This window comes from Phocoena sinus, chromosome 3, assembly GCF_008692025.1.
Source record: "Phocoena sinus isolate mPhoSin1 chromosome 3, mPhoSin1.pri, whole genome shotgun sequence".
NCBI classification, from domain to species: domain Eukaryota; kingdom Metazoa; phylum Chordata; class Mammalia; order Artiodactyla; family Phocoenidae; genus Phocoena; species Phocoena sinus.
Genome location: NC_045765.1, coordinates 34,482,806 through 34,501,863, shown reverse-complemented (window position 1 = coordinate 34,501,863; position 19,058 = coordinate 34,482,806). Strand labels below are relative to the sequence as shown.

At 35.8% G+C, this 19,058-nt stretch overlaps 1 protein-coding gene across 2 annotated transcripts in view; it reads left to right on the top strand.

Moving 5' to 3' along the window:
* Window positions 1-626: 626 nt before the first annotated feature.
* The window catches only part of GABRA1 (gamma-aminobutyric acid type A receptor subunit alpha1), a 61,023-nt gene continuing 42,591 nt past the window's right edge, over window positions 627-19,058 (top strand). The window contains exons 1-4 of one of the 2 annotated variants that reach the window (XM_032627127.1): window positions 627-681; window positions 1,087-1,322; window positions 3,647-3,735; window positions 7,073-7,185. In XM_032627127.1, coding sequence (XP_032483018.1) covers window positions 651-681; window positions 1,087-1,322; window positions 3,647-3,735; window positions 7,073-7,185 — 469 coding nt within the window. In that variant the 5' untranslated portion in view covers window positions 627-650. Of the gene's footprint in view, window positions 682-1,086; window positions 1,323-1,413; window positions 1,445-3,646; window positions 3,736-7,072; window positions 7,186-19,058 lie in introns of those variants that run through there. The other variant, XM_032627128.1, reaches the window with a different exon arrangement.

Sequence of the window (19,058 nt, the reverse complement as noted above, 5' to 3'; positions counted from 1 at the left end):
TTAGACTGATGTAGAAACACCCTCCTTCCCTCAGTGTATAATTATTCGTGGGTGAAGAGCCACCAGGGAGGGTAACAGAAGAGGAAAGAGGGGGAAAAAAGTAGAAGCGGGTTTTGACCTGAGTTCTAAAAGGCTTTCTGTTAATCTCTCGTCCCCCTCTCTCACTTTCCTAATCCCGAGAATGATGGAGTTATAGGCAAGGGAATGATTCCGGAAATGCAGATATGACTCTCAAACCTAGAAATGATCTGGGCGATTTATTTAAAGTTAAATACTCCTCGTGCTAGGAACCCAGCACAATTCATATTTAAAGGAGGCCGTGTTTTCTCCATCATGACATAAACAAACAGTTGCCTCCAAAGATGAAAAACCCGGTTCCGGAGCGTGTTCTTGCTGTCCTCTAAGCTGCAGACTGAGGGCCGGTGGAGAGCGCTCACAACCTGTGAAAGTGCGGAGGACTCTCTCAACCCGGTGGCCAATTCCCCACCGGCCAGAACTCTTCCCTACCAGCCCTCATCATTCGTGACTCTGCAAGACACAGGGACTCAGACGTGTGTGGGAGTGCGTGTGAGGGAGACAGGCGACAGGAGAGTGCGCTTTCCACATGTGGAACCCTGCATCTCCCTGTCTCATAGCTTGCGTCCGTTCATATGCATGCAGTGGTTAAATATTTGATCAAAGGTGGAATAGTTATACTCATCAGTTGTATTTTTAATAGGCACGCCTTAAAATAGAGGGTTCATAAATTGAAAGTGTGAAAAGATTCTGAGTATCGTCCCTATGTCTCTAACCCTTTCTACTCTTCCCTCCCCCATGTCTACTCCCCCCAAAAAAGGAAAGCTTGCAGCAGATTGTAGAAGGATTTGAGTCTGCAGCTAGAGAGAAGGGGATTAGGGCCAGAGCGGTGCAAGTTAAATTGTGCTGCCTATAAAAAATGGGCGGATTGGTCTCCAGATCCAGAGGCTGGTACCACCTTCCTTTCTAAAATAAAATCTCTCTGGCATGAAGTCACCGCCTATTTCACATCCGGTTTGCCCTGGGACGTATTACTACTGTCTTGGTAAAGAAAAATCTTTTGTTGTATAGCTGCAGATTGGATACTGGGAAGCAAATTTGGGTGTGAAATCTTCAGCAAAGGAGCACGCAGAGTCCATGATGGCTCTGACCGCTCAGAGCGAGTGAGTGAGCGGCAGAGCGAGGACGCCCCTGCGCTGCCGGCGCGCCGGGACTCGCGGGCTCGCGCTGGCTCCCAGCTCTCCACGATTTTCTCTCGCAGACTTTTCTCGGGTCTTGAGCGATCCTCTGCCCAGAGGGGGCCCGAGGTAAGTGCGGCATCGGACCGCCACACATAAGCTTTGAACGTGCCTTTTCCTTGCTGGAGTGACAGGAATGCAATAGAAAACAGAGAAGGAGGGAACAGGACAAGAGCCTGATCCCGCAGCAGGTAGAAAGAACGAATGTTTTTCTTTCAGGGTGAAAATCGCAGCGATCTAGGAGCATTATTATTATTATTATTTTCTCCGTCTCTCTTCTTTTCTTTCCCTGTTTCTTAGGCAGAGTTGAATGTATTCCGCGGGGTGGGTGGTGACATGTTGTTTTGGTCTTTTTTGGGTTTTTTTGTTTTTTTTGCAAGACGGAGCTGGGGTGAGGTGGGGAGGGGCGTTGGGTGCATCGTCTAAAGTTAAGACGCTGGGATAGAAAACCTATCTCAATGTTCCATCGTAGGGAAGGCACTCTCTCTTTCTGCCTGCAAAAATGCTTCTTTTCTCCTTTCCAGTGGACGCTGCTGTAATGCCGTCTGGTGTAGGGGTCTCTCTCATTCCGAACACGAAAAACTCAAGTTATCATTTGCTGTGGGTGGCATAGATATGGGTGTTCAGAGTGTGTGTTTGATGGGGCGAGGTTGAAGGTGGAAAGGGGTAAGGAGACAGCTTAGCGTTTCTTTTAAACTATTAGGTTTGCATTTTCAAGAAACTTTCTTACTCAACAACTCAAGTGCCATGATAGGTTTGTTTTTCTCTTTTCAAAATGTCAGAGGAGGACAAAAAGCTATGCTATCTTGCTTTGGGGTTTTGTTTTGTTTCACTTACCCCTTTGGGAATTACCCTTTTTTATAAAGACCAACAAATATTAAAAGGGTACGAGAAGTTGTTTTTCCTTCATAACGGATGTTGAAGGTTAATAAAAGGGTGAATTATAATTATGCAATTTAGGTGCAATATTTTAACATAAGGATATTTACCCAATATTTCTTGTCGTATTCAACTCATCTATGTCAAAAGCAGTCACTAAATTAGGGAAAAACTATGAAGCTCCCAGTTCTTACCTCTAGGTCTAGACCATTTCACTCTAAACACTTTAATTATGTTTCATTGCTTACATGCCTGTTTGGAATGGTTTTTACTGATATAAATGATCCTGGAGAGTGCGGAAAGCATTTGTGTAGATGTATTTAAAGGCATACCACATTAAACTATATAGTGCCTAATGGAAAATATGCTTTAAAAGACTTGCAATCCATTAATCACTGACCCTGCTAAGGAGTACAGATTCAGGGAAGTGCTAACAAATTTTACCTTGAACATTTCTCATATTATGACTGGAATCAGTTATAGCACATTCAAATAGTGTTACCATGTCTGCTCATTCACCAGGTAGTGCTCTGATTTTTAAGAATTACACGAATAGATTATAATTTTAAAAATCCTCTAAGCTTTCCATGCTCCTCCATTCCTCCAACATCCCACTACCAAGTCTAAATTCAACAATCAGAGGGTGATTGATTGCACTTTACCTAAGAGGGAAAAAAGATTCCCTTTTTCATGCAAAGCAAAGCACTCCAGCTTCCATCTGTTTTAGATGAAACATTTTCTAGCAGCAACCTGGCAGAATCTGAGAGGGCTTAAAAGACATGTGAGGGCATGCTTGTGTGCATTTATGTGAGTGTGGTTTGTATGTGAGGGATCAGCACATGGCTTGACTATAAAGTATGTCCTTTAGCCTCACAGAAGCATTAGCGAGCATATTTAACGAGGCAATCACAGGCAGAGAATTACAAGCATGATTTCGGCATTCAACTGAGTGTTTCCTATGATTTTATTTTTTTTAAAAAAAAGATAAATAGCAGTTGCTTCTGAAATCAAGGTGCACCCAGAATCCAAAGATGAATTCAGTCATCAAAGCATATGAACCTACCCCATCACAGCCTCCAAACATGCTCTCCCTGTTGTAGACACCAGCTGAAAATTGTCAGTGCACACAGTTCAGTTGTGGGAACTCAAATAAGAAAGGTCAAATTTTTCAGATGATAACAAGAAGAGAGTAATGCAAACTACATTGTAAATATAAAACCTAGAGGAAAAACAACTCACAGTTTTTATGTTAAGCAATATTGTCACCTGAGAGAATTTCAACTTGTATTCTTTTACAGGAGAAATTTAGACACTGATATTTCTGAATGGAGAAATGGAAGTGAAAGTGGAGAATGGATGGTCCAGGTTTCCATTGCTTCCAGTGAGGTGTCATAGCCCAGTGAGGTCATTTCCTGACTTCAAAGCATTTATCTGAACTGCCTCAGTCAGCCCTAGTGGTTATAACCTGATGTTTCTTGCAAGGGACATTGATCTCTACTTGTTCTACTTTTCAGCTGCACAAGCCCGCAATGAAGAAAAGTCCGGGTCTCTCTGACTACATTTGGGGCTGGACCCTCCTTCTGAGCACATTGACTGGAAGAAGGTGGGGACCCTTTATTTTAAATCTGCATGAGAATTTCTGTAACTTTTCATTTATTCTTTCAGGGGGAAGAAAATTGTCCTTGGAGGAATTCATGACTAAGGGAATTCAAAAAACTTAACTGCAATAAAATTCCAGCTAATAAAGAAGAACAATATGAAAAAATAATCAACTTATTTGCATGTTGGTTAGAATACGCTTAACACGCTTCTGTTAAGGAACGTATTAATTCAACATTTAATTCTTAAATTGAACTTCTCACTGCTCAGTTGTAACTGAACAAAACATGTGGTTTCCTAATTCACAGAAAAAGTTACCCCAATTAATGTCAGCATACTATGTGAATTGATTTTCCAACAAGAAAATTTCTAACCAGTTGCAAAGATCATAGAATAACTTCTATGTGGAAGTGGAAAGGTTAGAATAATATTTGTAATTTGAAAGTCATAAGTTTTTATAAATGCATGTGCATTATGTTTTGAAACTGTTATTTATGTAACCAATAGAAGTAGAATATACTACACACATATTTAAGAACGTTAGATAAAACTGAACTTCTCTATTTAAGTTTAACTACTGTGGAGACAAGTTATGAGAAAAAAATGTAATCATATGATTAACCATATTCAAAATATTTGCTAATGATCCCATCAAATGCATAGACATATTATACTAGCAAAGATACAAATGACCAAATATTTCAGATTCTCCTTTATCTGCTTTTATATTTTTTTGTGTAGTCCACTCCTGTGGCCCCAAAGAAAGTCTTAGACATATTACAAAAATCTAAGATTCTCCATAATGTAATGAAAAGTGAACCCTTATGAGTTAAGGCAGAGAGATGGAATAGACTGGAAAGATAAGGACTAAGGAGGATTTTTTAAATTGAGAAGTTGTCTATTTTTATTGTTTGTTATTGTATATGATAAATAATGACCGCCAGATGAACAGAAAGTGCATTATTGCCAGATACTCTTAATCTGAGGAGTTAAATGTTCTTCACCGCTCTTGAAAAATTGTATGAAGTGTTGCTATTGTAATGACCTGTAGATGGAGTTAGTGCACAATGTTTTATTATATAGTGGTTCATATGGAATCAAAATCACGTACTGTAACTGACATTTCTCTACAAATTATATATTCAGTTTAGGAAACATTACATTGGCATGAGTATTTAATAGCAAATAAATAATCTTGATCTTTATCCTAGGGTCATTGTCTGACAATTACATAGTAAATTAGAATTAAAAATGAAGCATAACCTGATTAAGAAAAGCACATAAAAGAAAGACTGTCATTCCAATTGGCAGAGCAGAACGGGTTCTCTGGGAGGGAGGGAAAAGTCTCTTTTGGCATTTGTACTCCAATGCAAACAATTGGTGAGTACAACATTTATAAAATAAAACCAGGGGAAAAAAAGCATTTCCTGAATTTGACATAAGCTATGAAAACAAAGAGAATGCAGGTATAGGTAGTAGATCACCCCATATTTTGGGAATCATATTAACAATCTAATTTGCTCTGTCATATCACCCCATCTCACCTTTTTCTCCCTTCTTATTTTAGTGATTCTTCCTTAGACTACTTGGTCAGGCTCTCGTCACAACTCAAAGTGTGTTAGTATTTCTTTTCCACCTTTATCAAGACGACCTTCCAGTATCCTTGAAAGATGCATGCATGGCAGTAGGTTTTGTGACAATGAGTTTTTATAAATAATTGTATTCAGAAAACTATTTTTGCTTTACTGCTGTCATCTGCTAGCAAGACATCCTGGAAGACACAGCGCTCGTTGAAAATTTGATTTCAAAAACTAGTAAGATCTTTAATTCTGCCAAAGGAGAGTAAACCCTCAATCTGCACAGTATTAATGTTGAATTTAGGAGAATGGAGAACTGTTTCATAGAGGTACATTTCATATATTTCATATCATGAATAACTTTTAGTTATAATAGCTTATTAAATTAAAATTTTATCAGAAAAGTTTTACATTTTGCCAGTATAACATTATTATCCAAATAATAGTGTTTGTTTTTGAATTGATACTTTGATTATATTTCTTGCTTCTGTCAAATCAGTGAACCCTGGTTTCAAATGTTATTATTTTTCTTAGATTGATCAGTAATATAAACACACAAGAGAGATGCCAAAAGCATATTAAATTGAAAGTGATATTTTTGTGTCCGTTTTTTAGTTCACACTCTATATTCTTTTTTTTTTTTCTTTTTGCTCAAGGTCAGAGCTATCATTGAAATATATCAGTAAGTGTGATCCCTCCTAACATAGAATACTCTTCTCTCAAAGGATTTTGGAGGTGTCATTCTAATCATTACATAAAATATGATTCAAGGAGCATAGATAGTAATGTGATTGATGTAATAAATACATAATATGTGAACTGCAGTCATTACGTGGTCAAAATTCAAAGACTAGTAACGACTGGTAAGGGATAAAAACTAGACCTTCACATAGAAAGACTTAAATACAATTACTCTGATATAGAAGAATGAAAATAAAGTTTTAGACTAAAAGTTAAAGAAAGCTGGATTCTAGTTCAAACTCTACAAATGGCTGTGTTTTCTTAAAACGCTAATCCTGCATTAGTTTAGTAAAACCATAAATTAAGAATACTGGGCCATATCTTTTCCAAGCTATCTTTTACTTCTAAGACCAGAAATTACAAAATTCAATTAGTTAGAGGTTTGAATAGACAAATTATAAAAATTGGTTCATAAACCTTAAGAAGAATGGAAATTACACACTGATGTGAACATGTAATTATCCTAAGAAACAAGTTTTATCTATTTTTCTCATCTAAATACCAGAAAGAACAACAAAAACACAAAACATAGATATATATGAAGTGGATAAAGGGACGGTTGTTGGTAGGTGAAATCTTAGGATTATGCTACATGTTAAATTAAATGAAAACAAAGCTATTACGTACTTTGGTAGCTCAGAAATACATTTTTTTTAATTTGGGAAGAAGTTTCCCAGATCTAGGTTTTTTACTAAAGTGCATTAATGTTCTTGCTTGCCCAGAGAAAACATTCATTACAACATTGTATACATGCTGAGAATTATAAATGTAAAGACACAACTCATTTCCTGTAATTTTCCTTCCATAGTTAGAAATATTAGAATAAAGAGCATATCATCTATGAGAACAAATATGAGAAAATGGTAAGAATTAAACTATGACATTTTTTTACTTTACCAGAAGAAATTTTCAAATTAAGATTCAATAGAAAGGAAGTTGGAAAATTGCAGAAGGTTTTATTTGGAAAAAGGTTTTAGTAGAAATGTATAATTTAGATATTGCCTCCCTTTACATTTTTTTCAGCTATGGACAACCCTCATTACAAGATGAACTTAAAGACAACACCACTGTCTTCACTAGGATTTTGGACCGACTCCTAGATGGTTATGACAATCGCCTGAGACCAGGATTGGGAGGTGGGTAGCATTATCGTGTTTTTATTTTATAGAACAATATTAAACATTTACTATTAAAGTATTGCTTCCCTCTCCATGTTAAAGTAATAAGAATGGAAGCACGTAGTGTAATGACATCCTATTTTTAGTATATTGCTCAATATTAATTCAATTTTCCACGGTCATCCCATGTACATACCCATACATAGTAGAAGGCAGATTCAAACTTCTCATAATGTCATGAAAGAAATGTTACATTTACTTGACAATCAATCTTTTCCATGTATGATTTGATTTTACAAGGGGAAAAGGGGGGTAATATCATCTCTTCCAGCTCAAATACTGCATCTCTGTTTCATTAGGCATAGCTATGTTTGCATTGAATTCAAGTAGAGTACCTCTGAATCTATTGCTCTAAACATTTATTTGGGAATATTACATATTGATCCACTATTTTGTGTTAGATTACCCCCACCTCTAGGATAAAAGGTGAATGAGATAGATGATAGTGTGTGTTTTGTTTTGACTGTGAATTTAAACTTAAACCCTAATTTTCTATAGTTAAAATGTTTTGGTTTTTTTTTTTGTATACCAGTTCATTGGTTTTACTAATGAATTTCTACTCAGGAAGAAGTTAGCACTTAATAATACAGTATTTATAACAATAAGAGTAAATAGTGCAAGGGATTACACACTTATTTAAACAGTCCTTGAGTAAGATAATCAACCTATCTTATTTAGTTAAACAAAGACTAATGAAGCCAAAACAAAATATTGATCTCAGAGTAAAATGAGTGAAGCAAGGAAATAAATTATTGTTCAAAGTCACATAGGAAACCAAGGAGAGAATCTATGACTCCCAACTATAACTTATGCTGCACTCTCTCCAGAGCATTTGTTGAAACTATTTAATAGCAATATTTAAATTACAGTGCAATGACAATATTAAGAAATTCAACTCCTCTTCATCTAGACAGCAAAGTTATGCAAAGAATAAGAAGGTTAAGAATTCAATTTTTGATTTTAAAACACAATGGTAACATGGATTTAGTCTTCCTGTTAATACTCTGGGCAGTGTAATGACACAGATATGGATCATAGGTCTGTTTTGAGGCTGCCAAATGTCATTAGTGTCTCAGAGGTTTAAGGAAAACTCCTTTATCGAAGACATGACTCGGATATATGTCAAAGGTCTTACCAGGTGTCCTTTCCTATCAATCTCAAGCATTCGTTCTAGGACACACTATACAAATTCCTCCAGGTTTGTACTCCACTTAGTTTCCTTTTACTAAGTTCTTTGAAAAAATATTAAGGAACAAAATGCATTGGTCACAAAATGGAGTGCATAAATGTGTATGTGATGTATTAATATAAGGTCTGTGTATATCTAAACCTCTGGAGTGGTTTCAGGAAAATTGTTCTTGGTTCATAAAATTTGAAATAAATTACAAAGACTGCAGGTGGGGGAGGAATGTACAAAAAGAAGAAATTCAGGACAGTGACAATAACTTTTAAAAAGAAGACTTTTAAAGTACTAATGGGCATGCATCTGATTTCTTTACTTCTTATTCTTCCTTCTGCATGATATCTCCTTAGAAAATCAGCAGAATATTATAACACATCTAGAAAATCTTATCTTCATTCTAGTTTAGGAAATCCCATTTAATACTTTACCTTGTGAATGTGAGTATCCTCTATAAGTTCTGTGCATAGTTTTCAGTTTGTTAAACAATTTTACACATACACACACACACACCCCTTCTTTAATAATCAGCTGTTTGGTCATATTGTTATTTGGAGTACAAATAACAAGCCCATGACTGCTCATTTACATTTAATTATGTGTAATAACTCTTTAATCAAATATAGTATAAGCAGGAAGCATTTCACCTACTCCTCATATGCATACCTAAGTCTTGCAGAGCCACAGACCTTGAGGATGTATAATATAGACTAAGAATGGGTCAAAAAGCTAATTTTCAAGACTCAAGATAATGGTGGATTTATTAACAGAAACAACTACATTAATTCAGGCTGCAGTTTTGGTGGAATCTACTTTATTACCTACTTAATCCCCTCAAAATAACAAAAATAGATATTTAAAGAAAAGAAATAGTAGTTGGCTAAATATAGACAAGATATATTCTTTTTAATTGAAATGGATATAATATGCTACAGTAATAGAGAATTCAAGGGCTCAGGAAAATCAAAAAGAATGGATATGCTTTAATTTTTGCTAAAGATGATTTTTCTGATATTTATGATTTCTGGAAACAGTGATTTTGAGATTATGATAGACATGAAAACAAACTAAAAAGTAGCCCAAATAGTTTCCTCTATTTCTATTTTATCTATCATTCTGGAGCATACTGCAATTAAATCTGATGGATTTGAGATTTATGAAAAAACTTTAATACTAACTAAATTTTTGTCATTTTTTTGTCATGCTTTTTCAGTCTTAAGGGATATAATGGCATGTGTTTATTACATATATAGCATGTGTTTACTACATATATCTGCATAATCATTAACATGTTTAAATACATTTTGAGAATGTTTATCTGTCTTTAGAAAACATCTTAACATGTTTAAGTACATTTTGAGAATGTTTATCTGTCTTCAGAAAACATCTTAAATATTAAACACAGATTTTAGATATTTTATGAAACATAATCAGCTACAGAATAGAGAAAAATGTTAACACCATGATTTTTGGATGCTATAAATTGAAATTATCTAATATATATATTTCTGCAAAATTATTTAATTTTATTTCTTTATCATAGATTTCTGGTAAGCTAAGTATGACATGCCTTCCAGTAGCTCTCCCATTATAAAAATGGATTTTTTTACATGATCCATTTCCTTTCAGATGTAAAAACTATGTAGAGGCAATACTTGAAAGATTATCATTAGCTTATAAGGCGGTAAAAATTTCCTCTTAGTAGGTTCATGATCACAGCTGGGATAATCTTCTCTCGCAAGAGATAGGAGCCCACCCTCTTCTTTATTATGATAAAAGTCTGGTTTTATAAAAATAACAACATTGTGCAGAAGGCAGGGATATTTTGTTCTGAATGTCTTGAGAAAATATAGAAATGTGATAAGCTAAGACTTGAGACTAATGTAAGAAACTCTTGTACATGCAGATTCATCATGACCTGTTTTTCAGAAACACACACAGAATCCAAAAGTGTAACATTATTCTTTGGAGATGTACACCCTGGATCCAATAACTAAGAAAACAGATATATAACATGGTTCATCCAGATGATAGGAATCAGTTGCAGATATTGTTAACACTATTTCAAAAGGCTATCTTTTCAGGGTTAAGAGCAATCCTGAGAAAGTAGAAAGAAAAGGGCAACCTAGAGATATTCTGGAAGACACATATCTTTTTAAATAAAATAAAAGAACTAAAAAGCATAGACTGTGTGGAATTCTAATAATATACTCTATTCAAGGATGTAAAGAGAAAAATATGTTGGCAAGTTCATATTTTAAGTATAAAATTAATGAAGAAAGCTTTAAATAGACTTGAATTGAAATAGTCAGTAGTCAGAAAATACAAATCGAAACTGTCAGTGATTGTTGGATTCATTCTCATTTAATAGCTCTTTCTTTGAGGACAAGATGTGGAGGGCTGGTTCTTCCTTGCAATCAGGGCCTGAAGAATGTGTTGTGGTTTTTTTTTTGCTGTACGCGAGCCTCTCACTGTTGTGGCCTCTCCCGTTGCGGAGCAGAGGCTCCGGACGCGCAGGCTCAGCGGCCACGCTCACGGCCCCAGCCGCTCCGCGGCATGTGGGATCTTCCCGGACCGGGGCACGAACCCGTGACCCCTGCATCGGCAGGCGGACTCTCAACCAGTGCTCCACCAGGGAAGCCCTGAAGAATGTTTTTGAAAAGCTCTTGCCTAAAGCATGGTCACTAGAGAAGAATAAAATGGTTGAGGGAGGGGAGGAGGTAAAATCCAGAAAAAAAAAAAAATGTCAAGAGAAGAAAGAAAAGGTTACAGAAGAAAGGAGAGCAAAAGAGGGTACTGAAAATAAGGAGAAAGAACAGAGAAAAGTGAGAGGGTTGGAGAAGGCGAAGGAGAGCAACTTAGAGAAAATGGAAAAGGCATGTGTGGTAGGAGGATGGGTAGGCTCAGGTGTTCCTTGGTTAATCAAGATTCCTCTTTTTGCCTTAAATCAAGACCAAACCAATCACCTTCTGAGAAAATCCATTTCCTCAAGGTTTCTCCTTATTGACTCTGAATCTAAGAAACGAAAGAAGCCTGAATTTTCTCCAACTTTCGAAAAAATTAAATGATGCTCCCCCTGAATTACACCTATCTGGGCAAAATTTCAGCCACCATCATTTTGGCTTTCCCTGCACTCTGGGAGAGGGAGTAAGAACAATCCAGAAACATAGATCCAAAACTACATTCTGAAGAAAGTTTTCAGATTTTTAAGAAGTAATGCCCTTCCAGTGACAGCTTTCCCTTCCTTTCTGCCACACCATATATACAGGCTACATCTCTCTTTCTTTTGAAAGAGTACACGTGTGTACTCATCATGTGACAAACCCAGATTGATGGGGGGAGAAGTAAATAAGTAAATAGATAGGTAGGAATGGAGGTAGAGAATGGGCTTTATTTCTACTATATGCTTAACACATTTAGTTAAGATTTTCTTCTTTTTCCTATAAGTGTTATAGAATTTGGGGGAATTTTTTTGTTTGTTTTAGATTTTACTTAATTGAAGCTGTCAGGTGAGTATTTGTGACTGGAATGTAGCTGGGATTTTTCCCTCAAGGTATTTTAGCACGACATACTATTTAACAAACAATCTATGCTTCAAAGCAGACTTACTCCTTATCTTCTTAATTTTCCCAATTTTTGATTTTTTACGCCTGTATGAGACCTTTTAGACTTCATTTAGTCCTATTATTGCCAGAGATCTTAGCTTTAAGATATAAGCATCTCCAACAAGGCAAGGAGACTGGGTTGGATATGAGTGCTACTGGCAAGGTGGTACGGGCTCCTTGGGGAATTAGCTTGGGATATTGGGTTATGTTTCTTTAGGTCAAAATAAGTAAAGGTGGGAAACTAAGAGTGTTCTGGAGAAAAAAATCAGATTAACTTGTGAAATTTTGTGCAACTCTAAACTTTAGGTGACTAGACTTTGTTCTATCTCAAGATGATATCTGATATTCATGTGATCTTTTATTATGTTTTTGTATCCTGTGTGATGTTGAGATCAGAGGCAACCATTTTATTCATGTTCACCTAACTTAAAACACACATTTTGTATTTATATTAAAAAGCCAGAATTTCTAAAATTTAGAGGGCAAGATATCCGTGTCACAATGTGTTCACCTTCAATAAAATAAAAAGATTCTAAATTACTGACAATACCCCCCACAAATTTAAAAAAGGTTAGATTTATCCAATATTTTTTTATTGTTGTTGTTACATTTTCTTTACCAGATAGTGGCTTTTCGTATCAGCTTTTGAAATTCTACTCTGGAATTCTTTTTGAATTTTCTATAGGTGTATCTGATGCTTTTAATGCAAGGTGTGGAACAGATGCTCAGACTTTGGCATAATGCAATCTATTTACACTGAAATACTATATCTAGACATTCTATAATTCAGTTGAATTTTAGAGAAAAAGCAGTTACCAAAAACCCAAGGGGAATTGTTAAAATGAACAGAGAACACCTTTTAACTTTTACTGGCTGAGAAATCCAGTCAGCTCATGAAGCCAGCTCATCTAATGAATCCAACTGAGATGCCCAGAGGAATGTTCTAGCATATTTAGAAACTTTCTGCTTCCACCTTTTCCTATTGTATATAAATCATCTTGCCAAGCATTTCCTAAGATAAAATGTAGCCACTGGGATTTTGCTAAAGTTATAACGGCCAAATTATTAGTAAACAGCTGCAGTTTATATTTTGTGCAGTTACTTTTGGACTTTTTATATAGTTTCCATTTCCTATCTTGATTCTAGAACCAATGTGAAATATTAGAAAATATACATATTTTTTTTCTGTATATGATTTTTTTTTGCAGCCTGAACTTGAGTTCTTTATTTGAAAAATAGTGTTTGTAGTGTTTCTGAAGTAAGAATCTTACTGTTAATAGTCATGGACTCTGCCATTTTGAAGAACTTAAAACCAAGTCCTAAGTGGACGCCATATCCCTCCATAATATATATAATATATAATGATATTATATTATTATTCTCATATAATTAAAATTCAATAATAGGAACAGAAAGTAGGATACCTCAAAGCTACTGCAGGTTAGGCAATTTTGATCAAGACTTCTACAGACCAAAAGAAACCTATTCCTCCAACACAGCAATCACATTCTTCTCTACAGCTTTGCTCTCTCCCAATAGAAAATGCCATGATATAAGGAGGGAAGGAGGCAAATTCTCAGTCGAGAAGAAATAAATGTCTCCGGTAATAAACTTTACCTTTTTTTCCCTGGGAGATTCTTGTATCATCTGAGTTCTTGGAATCTGAAAACACAAAGGACCAGGTATTGGTTAGGCACCTCGAAATGTGATTTTCTACCCCATATCCAGGTTTAGTAGCTGAATATCACCAACATTAAGTTGCTCTACGTTATCAGGGAGGGGAAAATTGCCAACTATTCTAAAGAATTAAGGGACTGGAAGTGAAGGACAAGGAGCAAACATGTTGCCCCAGGCAGATTGGCGGGGAGCTGAAACATTGTCCAATCCAGGAGTATAAATTGATGGTTATGTAGGAAGCTCAGGATACTTTCAATTTCCAAACAGGACCATTTCAAAGTGGGGTTTAAGAAATACTTTATTATGATGACTAATGTTAGCCAATTCATTCTCCATATAGTGACTGCCTCTGTGAATTAATAGAAGCAAAGTAGCTTGAAGGAGGCAATAAACCTCCTTCATTAAGTTATGAGTATACAGAACTGGGCCCAGTGAATATTATTCTGAGTTCCTCAATAGACAGCATTTCCAGTGAAAACAGGGCCAATGCCATATTAAATAAATTGTTGTAATAGGGATTCCTAAGGAAACACCACCTACAATTCTTCACTATTGATTCCCTCTTCCATTATTTTTAAAATTACAGTCACTCTTAAAATCCACTCTTCACACATCAGCTGTCTTCTTAAACTGCAAGTAACATTCCTTCACTTCATTACCCAAAGACTTATTGCATTAGAACAAAGGTCAGCTGCTTCTATAAGAAGCTCTTTAGGAATTTTAGAGAAAAAGCAGTTACCAAAAACCCAAGAGGAATTGTTAAAATGAACAGAGAACACCTTTTAACTTTTACTGGCTGAGAAATCCAGTCAGCTCATGAAGCCAGCTCATCTAATGAATCCAACTGAGATGCCCAGAGGAATGTTCTAGCATATTTAGAAACTTTCTGCTTCCACCTTTTCCTATTGTATATAAATCATCTTGCCAAGCATTTCCTAAGATAAAGTGTAGCCACTGGGATTTTGCTAAAGTTATAACGGCCAAATTATTAGTAAACAGCTCTTTCCTCTAGAGTGTCATCTTGTACCGTGATCATCAGCTTCACCAAGCTCCAGATGTACTGGACTTTCTGTTTCTTAAGTCAAGCGCATCTATTCTCACCTCAGTTCTTCACCTTATTCTTTCTTCTCCCTGAAATGCCTTTCCCTGTCTCTGTTCATCCTTGAATTTTTCTCACCTTTTAGGTTGCAGTTCAAATGTCATCTCTTCAAAGACACTCTTTCAGAACATTTATAATGATCTGACATTAACTAGTATAATTTGTGCATATGTGTTCGTACACAACTACGTATGTAATTCTTCCTATCTATCTACCTACCTACCTATCTATCTATGTTTCTAACCTATTTACCTAAAATATGTTTTACCTAAGATTGTGAGATATGCTACAGAAGAAAAGGAGCAATTGCACTTTTGCTCATCAATGTATCGATATTACTATTACCTAGAACAGTGCCTTCCTGGCACATAGAAAATGCTCAGTAAACATTTGTTGACTAAATTAATGTACCCAGTAAATACATCTCAAAGTGTTTTTGGCATTAAAATCATATTTGACCCTCACTCTAATGCAATGGAGTTGACTGTGCGGGTATTATTTCTTCATTAAAGAAGTGATAAAACAGTCTCAGGGACATTAAAGGATTGTACCTAAAGTCACACAGCTTGTTCTCTAGGAAAATCAGAGTTAAAATCCAAGTGTTTTGACTCTTAATCCAATGTGCTTATTACTCACTATACTGCACTGCTTTTCTCATTTCTGCCTCAAGCACTAATCATCTTTTTGAATTATCACTTCAAAACATCTGTTACTTCAAAACTTATCAGCAGGATATCAACATTGTAGGAAATCCCCAGTAAAAAACAGATTTACTGCTGTCTAGCTGTTATAGAAGGATATAATATAGTGTGTATATATATGTGTATACATATATGTGTGTGTTTGTGTACATATATGTGTGTGTGCTCATATGTGTTTATAAATATATATATATGTTGTATGTAAAACATATCTTTGAAGAGTGTGCTTGTTTAAAGACTGATTTTAATTAATTTATCATCATAAACTTCATTTACATTGATGTACTATATTAAGATATTCTTAGTCACTGCAATAACAACCATCATCATCATAATCTCATTTTATATAATTCCATTCTATCTTTATCCTTTGAAAACTTGAACATGTGTATTCAGTTATACTAATTTGAAAGAATCTGTTGATTTTTTTACATTGGACAGAGAAGGATTATTGTGATGAAAGTATTTGATTGAAAAAAATTATTTGCTGAATTATCTACTCTCTGAACATTTCTTCCAACTGAGTTATTTTAATTGATTTCCACTTGCATACAATTTCCTCATTACCTAAGAGGTTCATTCATGTTTAACTTTGGCTAGGTGTATAATCTTCCTAGCTGAACTTCATCAGAAGTTCCTGACTCATGCTGTATGCTCTTAAATAGAATATATCAAAGCAAAAACATATTTTGACTTTTCCTCATGTGACCCGTAGAAAGGCCTTGAGTACTTTATAGGTATTTCTAATAACACTTTAGAGTCTAACGCTGTCAATAAAGTCTAGTATTAGAGCATGTGATTTAAATTCTGTTTCAATGTTCCTTAAATAATAAATTATATATGTATATTATATATATATATATATATATATATATATATATATATATATATATATATATATATATATCTCCCCCTACAACAGGGATTTCATGTTGAGGGGGGGATGACAAAGTTTTTCTAGAATTGGGAAAAAATAAGGTTCCTCAGCAGTTGCCCTAGCTCTCAGCCAAAGCACGTAGGTATGAGCTCATCTTCCATTTAAGCCTGGTACACCTGAAGAGCACTTGATTACAAACCACCATTTCTTTGTCAAAAAAGCAAGTTAACCATGCCTCTATTTACAGTTTGGCTGAAGTTGATTCACAACAACCCTCTGTCTTGAACCTTTGCACTCCAGATTATAAACTTTCTATCTTAAAGCAGAATGACTTCACATGCCACTCACGGACTCCCTGGTGAGCTGGAGTGAAAGACACACTTTGGTCAAAGGATCCTATTCCTTGTCTCTGAGATGGTACTCAACTGAGTGAGAATGTGGTTTGAGGATAATCATTACGTGTATATTTGAATAGAAAAAAGTATGTAAGGGAATACATCAAGATATTAACAGTGGATTTATGTGGATGGTGGTATTCCAGGGAATTTAAATTTCTTAAAATATTTTTCTGAAGTTTTTAAACTTATACTATGAACTTTAAAAAATTTTTATAAACAACATAATATGTTATATGGGCCTCATGCTTACCCTAAAGCTTTTGTAATGTTTTAGAGTAGCATTCCCAAGTAAGTTTGGGAAACACAGAGGTAGATGGTGTTGACCAGGTTTTTATTTAAAACATGGTTTCTTAGAGACATTAGCATACTAATGTGCAAGACAAATCTTTCGGAGGCATACATAATAAGCAGAGTTTTACAGCAATGGAAACTTCTTGCTCCACTGCATACTTACTAACAGCTGATGACAAATCAAAGAAAACTGTTTGGGTGTGTGACAAGGGAAATATATTAGAAGGGAAAATATAGAAAGTGAGTGTTCTCTTCTGATTATCTTACCCGCCCCCCCAAGTTGAAGATGGAATCATCTGCTAACAATCTAAAATCAGCAGAGGGAAATAGTCCATATATTTGGCAAGTGGATAGCTCACTTCTTCAGACCATTTTATCATGCTAGATAAAACAGATTTGTGGTGTGTATGTGTCAATCACAATCTCCCAACTTATCCCTCCCCCACCTTACCCCCTGGTAACCATAAGTTTGTTTTCTACATCTGTAACTCTATTTCTGTTTTGTAAATAAGTTTGTTTGAATCCTATTTTTTAGATCCCACATATAAGTGATATATGGTATTTGTCTTTTTCTGTCTGACTTACTTCACTCAGTATGACAATCTGTAGGTCCATCCATGTTGCTGCAAATGGCATTATTTCATTCTTTTCATGGCTGTGTAATATTCCATTGTATATATGTACCACATCTTCTTTACCCATTCCTCTATCGATGGACATTTATGTTGCTTCCATGTCCTGGCTATTGTAAATAGTGCTGCTATGAACATTGGGGTGCATTTTTGAATTATGGACTTCTCTGCTGGATCATATGGTAGCTCTATTTTTAGTTTTTTAAGGAACCTCCATACTGTTCTCCATAGTGGCTGTACCAATTTACATTCCCACCAACAGTGTAGGAGGGTCCCCTTTTCTTCACACCCTCTCCAGCATTAAAAAAAAAAAAAGAAAACATTGGTTGCCCCTAAAACATCTGGTAAGCCAAGTTGTGTAAAGCTAGCTACCTTGGGGAGTTACCTTAAATTGTAGAAATTATACCCTCCTCACACCCCCGAAATGGATAAAAGTGATAAAGGAGTCCAAGAGAACCATCCCACACCACCAAGCACTTGCAAGTGTGCAAACTGAGATTCGTATATATTTCCCAAATGATTATGCATTTAATGACAGATCTCTGCCATAAAAATAAAAATGAAAGAAAGGATATAATTTTAATTCCATAAGTGTCACTCAAATCTGTAAGATATTCACCATAAATCTTATAGTTTATAATCTGGAGAGAACCAAAACTCAAACTTGGGAACAAAATGAGGTTTTTTGCTTGATCTAGAAGGGGAAATCTTGAAAGAGGAAGATGAAAGTGAGCTCAATTAATAAGATAGATTCTAGCTTTTGTGACTAGATAGCATATATTTTCTTTTCATTATGGTTTTTAATTGAAAGTCATTCCTGACATTCTAATAAAGTATGAGCTCTTGATGGAGTCATAAGAAATAGCAGATATTTAAACTAAGAAAAGAATCAGGGCTTCCCTGGTGGCACAGTGGTTGAGAGTCCGCCTGCCAATGCAGGCGACATGGGTTCGTGCTCCGGTCCGGGAAGATCCCACATGCCACGGAGCGGCTGGGCCCGTGAGCCATGGCCGCTGAGCCTGTGCGTCCAGAGCCTGTGCTCTGCAACGGGAGAGGCCACAACAGTGAGAGGCCTGCTACTGCAAAACAAAAACAAAAACAAAAAAAAAGAAAAGAATCAGTCTTGTAAAAATATATATATATGGAAAGAGAGTGTGCAACAGAGAGATGTGTACATTGCGGAAGTGACTGCTGGAAGGGGTGAGAAGGGGGACTGGTATGAGAGGCAAGTGGTTAATACAGCTGAGACTTATTGCTGACAGCTGCTCTTCTTAAGCGACGCAGTTGCTGCAGGATGTTGGATGTTAAAGCTGAGGTTGGAAATGAGTTCTAAAAACACATCTCTATTCTCTTTGTCTCAAACTACCTCCT